The sequence below is a fragment of the Aplysia californica genome, unplaced genomic scaffold (genome assembly GCF_000002075.1).
Source record: "Aplysia californica isolate F4 #8 unplaced genomic scaffold, AplCal3.0 scaffold00098, whole genome shotgun sequence".
Lineage (NCBI taxonomy): Eukaryota > Metazoa > Mollusca > Gastropoda > Aplysiida > Aplysiidae > Aplysia > Aplysia californica.
Genome location: NW_004797368.1, coordinates 285,756 through 289,255, shown reverse-complemented (window position 1 = coordinate 289,255; position 3,500 = coordinate 285,756). Strand labels below are relative to the sequence as shown.

The 3,500-nt window shown below is 44.8% G+C and overlaps 1 protein-coding gene across 1 annotated transcript in view; it reads left to right on the top strand.

Annotated features, from left to right (window-relative positions):
* LOC106011369 (ornithine decarboxylase) overlaps positions 1-2,713 on the top strand; it is a gene marked incomplete at its 3' end in the record, with an annotated part of 9,461 nt that extends 6,748 nt beyond the window's left edge. The window contains 1 exon segment of the mRNA XM_035968941.1: positions 2,501-2,713. Coding sequence (XP_035824834.1) covers positions 2,501-2,713 — 213 coding nt within the window.
* Positions 2,714-3,500: the final 787 nt, after the last annotated feature.

Here is a 3,500-nt window from a genome sequence, read left to right as displayed (position 1 = left end):
GAGAGAGAGAGAGAAAGAACACGGGGGAGGGGGGGCAGACTGAAAGAAAGAGAAGTACAAAGAGAGGGAGGGGGGTTGCTTTCTTGTTTGGAACACATTTACATTAGGTGAACTGTGTGAATAGAACCGCCACGATGAAAAAAAAAGACCGTCGGGAGAAACACGGATGTTAAAAAAAAAAAAGAAAGAAAGAAACTCGTCAGACAGAACAGAGGGTGAGAGAAAGAGGGAATCGAAAAGGGAGATTGGCCCACAGAATTCTACACTTAGAGAAGTGTAGAATTCTGTGGATTGGCCTTAACACAGGCGGGGGCTGTAGAGTGCTCCAACCGCTATAGCCACCTTTTTGTAAAAAGCAGACACTTCGGTTGAGTGGGTGGAAAGTCACTGGAAAGACAGGTATCCTGGTTGAGAAGACATGAAGGCGAAATAAGAAGTTTTGGTAGAGATAGATAGATGATAACAAGGAAAGATGGGAGGTGGGAAGGAGGAGCCGAGAAAATAAATAGGTAAATAGTAAATAGGTATGTGTTAAGGAGTCCAGCCGGGGTGGAGAGGTAACTGAGTGTGTGACAGGTAGAAAATTGGTAGATTGCTTTTTGGGTAGGTCTAGGTGTGTGATATTTTTGTAGATCGATGAGTGTTAGGAGTCAGACTGGTTATATGTGGGTGTTTTGATGGGAGAGTGTTACCCAGGTAAGTTTGGAGGGTAGACATGGATAGACAGGCTTCGTTCAAATGAATTTAATTATAGGAAGTTAGGTGTGCGCGAGCGAGCACGTGTGTGCGTGTTTGTGTATTCTTAAATACAGTACAATGTCTGTTTGTGTTGGTGAGTTTTTTTATAAGAAAAAAAAATGATAAGGAAGATGTACCGGCATGTGGTTTGACAGGTAGACTCTTTGACAGATGGAGGAGTGGAGAGATATGAGACAGGGGGAGAGGGTGTAGTGTAAGCAGACACCAAGTACGAGAGACGAGGAAATACCATGACAATGACATCGCATCATCCGTTTTCTTAGCAAAAACACTTAGGCACCTAGGCCTACACACCTATATTCCTCCCACCTCTCCCACGCAACCTACTCAAAACGCTCTCTGAGCTGTAGGGAAATTCTAGCCCGTTGAATGTTGCTGACGCATTTCACGGGGCAGGAGCCAAAAGGGGCCATCTATGTGGTACAGCAAATGTATAAATAGGTAGAGGCTTTTTCGCGTGTGTGATCTACCAAGACCAAGTCTGTGGTCTGTGCGCAGGTTTGACGGGTCGAGGTGACTTTGACTTGTTTATAGGACATGCGCGTGATCCACCCCCGGCTCCGCCCTCTCTCTCTCTCTCTCTCTCTCTCTCTCTCTCTCTCTCTCTCTCTCTCTCTCTCTCTCTCTCTCGCTATCTATCTATCAATCTATCTATCTATGTGTATGTTTGTGTGTTTGTGCCCGAGCGCGTTTGTTTGTTTCATGTCATACCTATCTGTTACTTTATCTACGCGTGTATCTTGTTTATCAGTCAATACTGGACCATCGGTTAACTGTCCCAGTGTTTTCGAGTGAAGGGATCTCGTCCAGAGTTTGGAAGGGGTAATGTTGCGTCCATTCCTCGTTCACCTAGTTGTTAAATATTGACATTTCTACTCCTGTTCATTATGCTGCCCCTGTGCTAGATATCTCTTTATAGTAATAGATACACACGTGATGTCTAGACCCCAGCCCAGTTGAGCCCAGAGTTCCAGTCACGTGAACTGTACAAGGCCAGACCTTAAGTGACCTTTGCTTCCCTGGCCCCGATTACGTAGATTTTTCTCTCCCTTCCCTACTCCCTTCCTCCTGCTGTCTTACCAGGCCTTGGTCCCCGGTTTACTCGGCGCTTCTTTCGTCTTGCGATTGCACAACCCAAACATAGGGAAAACCAACCCGGTATTCAATTCAAACACCGAGCTATTTCAGGAAATTGATTTAACATTGAAAAAAGAGAAGCTTATTAAAACAGGCGAGATATTTCTAAAGCCAACGTCGTTTTCATGAATCTCTTATCTCAGGCCTCTGTCTGTGGCGTGTAAGCTTACTAAATTCCGCAGGTGAACACGTTCATTCACATATTTGGTCTACCAGGTTTTGTACGGACGAGAGCGCTTAACCGCCAAAATTCGCAACCGCTAAATTTAGAACGAAACTGAAGACCGGTTGCTTTGGTGATTACAGGGGTATGAAAGGAGAGTGGTGGTGGTGGAGGGATAAAATTGAAAATAGACTAAATGAGGTTGGCCTAATACCATCATGAGAAGGGGTACTGCTAGCTAAAACCTCGGTAATGTGGCAGTTGTCTGAGCATCAAGTCTTACATAACATTTAATTTTGGTTCTTCCAAATTTTAGGTAGTTGGCAAGCTGCAAAAGCAATGGTCGATCACAATGCGTTGCACAGGAAACAGGTTTTTGTTTTACCGTATCTTTTATCTAAAGCCTAACCATTTTTTTTCTCCAACCCCTTCCCACACAAGGCGCCCATGTCCCCCCGTTTGAGGCGGTCAGTAGTGTGGGGCCCCACCTGTGATGGACTCGACTTCGTCATCCGAGACTGTCGGATGCCAGAACTGGGCATAGGTCAATGGCTATACTTCCGGAACCAGGGCGCGTACACCGTGAGTCTGTCCTGTGACTTCAACGGCATCCCTCGACCACGCCGTTACTACGTGTGCTGCGACACCTACTGGTGAGTGATCATCGCACAAGGCTCATGAGTTCATGCTACATATGGTTGGGGGGTGGGTGGGGCTGTTTGTTGGTTCTTTGTATTTTGGAGGGCATGTATTGTTTGGTTGTTTTGTTGTTTGTCTGTTGTTGTTGTTGTTTTTGTTGTTGTATTTTCTTTCTTTTTTGGGGGAGGGGGGCGATTGTTAATTTTTGTTTTGTTTTGCTTTGTTAAGTTATGTTAGGGGAGGGGGCTGTTGTTACATGTTCTTCCTTTTAACGTGTCGGCATGAGTGGCTGGAATTAGAGAGTGTCATTGGTAGGTCCTGCTTCTTTACCGTCTTTCATCTTGCTTCTGCCTGTCTATCTGCATTTTTTTCAACACTGCTGGTCGTTCTCATATGGCTACCTGACATGGCTGACAGTTTCGTATAAACAAAAATTCACACGATCGTATTACATGTATTAAATAAGGAGCGAAGGAAGGTAGTATGCCATGGGTTTAACGACTCAATCAACACTGCATGGTGTCATATACATTGTGGCAGGACCTTCGTTTGAACGTCCATGTCCGATAGGACCACAGTAAAAATTCCCCAAACTACCCCTGTTAAAAATAGGCCCGTTATAAGAATTCCAATGTGGCCACTCGCACGGCAGTCTAGCAGGATATCAACAGAGGTGACTGCGCCCTAAAGGACCTTTATGTAACCGACTTCAATCTTGTCTTTAAAACTGATGACAATATAAGTGTTACAAAACGTAACTGTCAATGTTGTTGTTTTTTTGTGGTACAGGAATAAAGTGTAC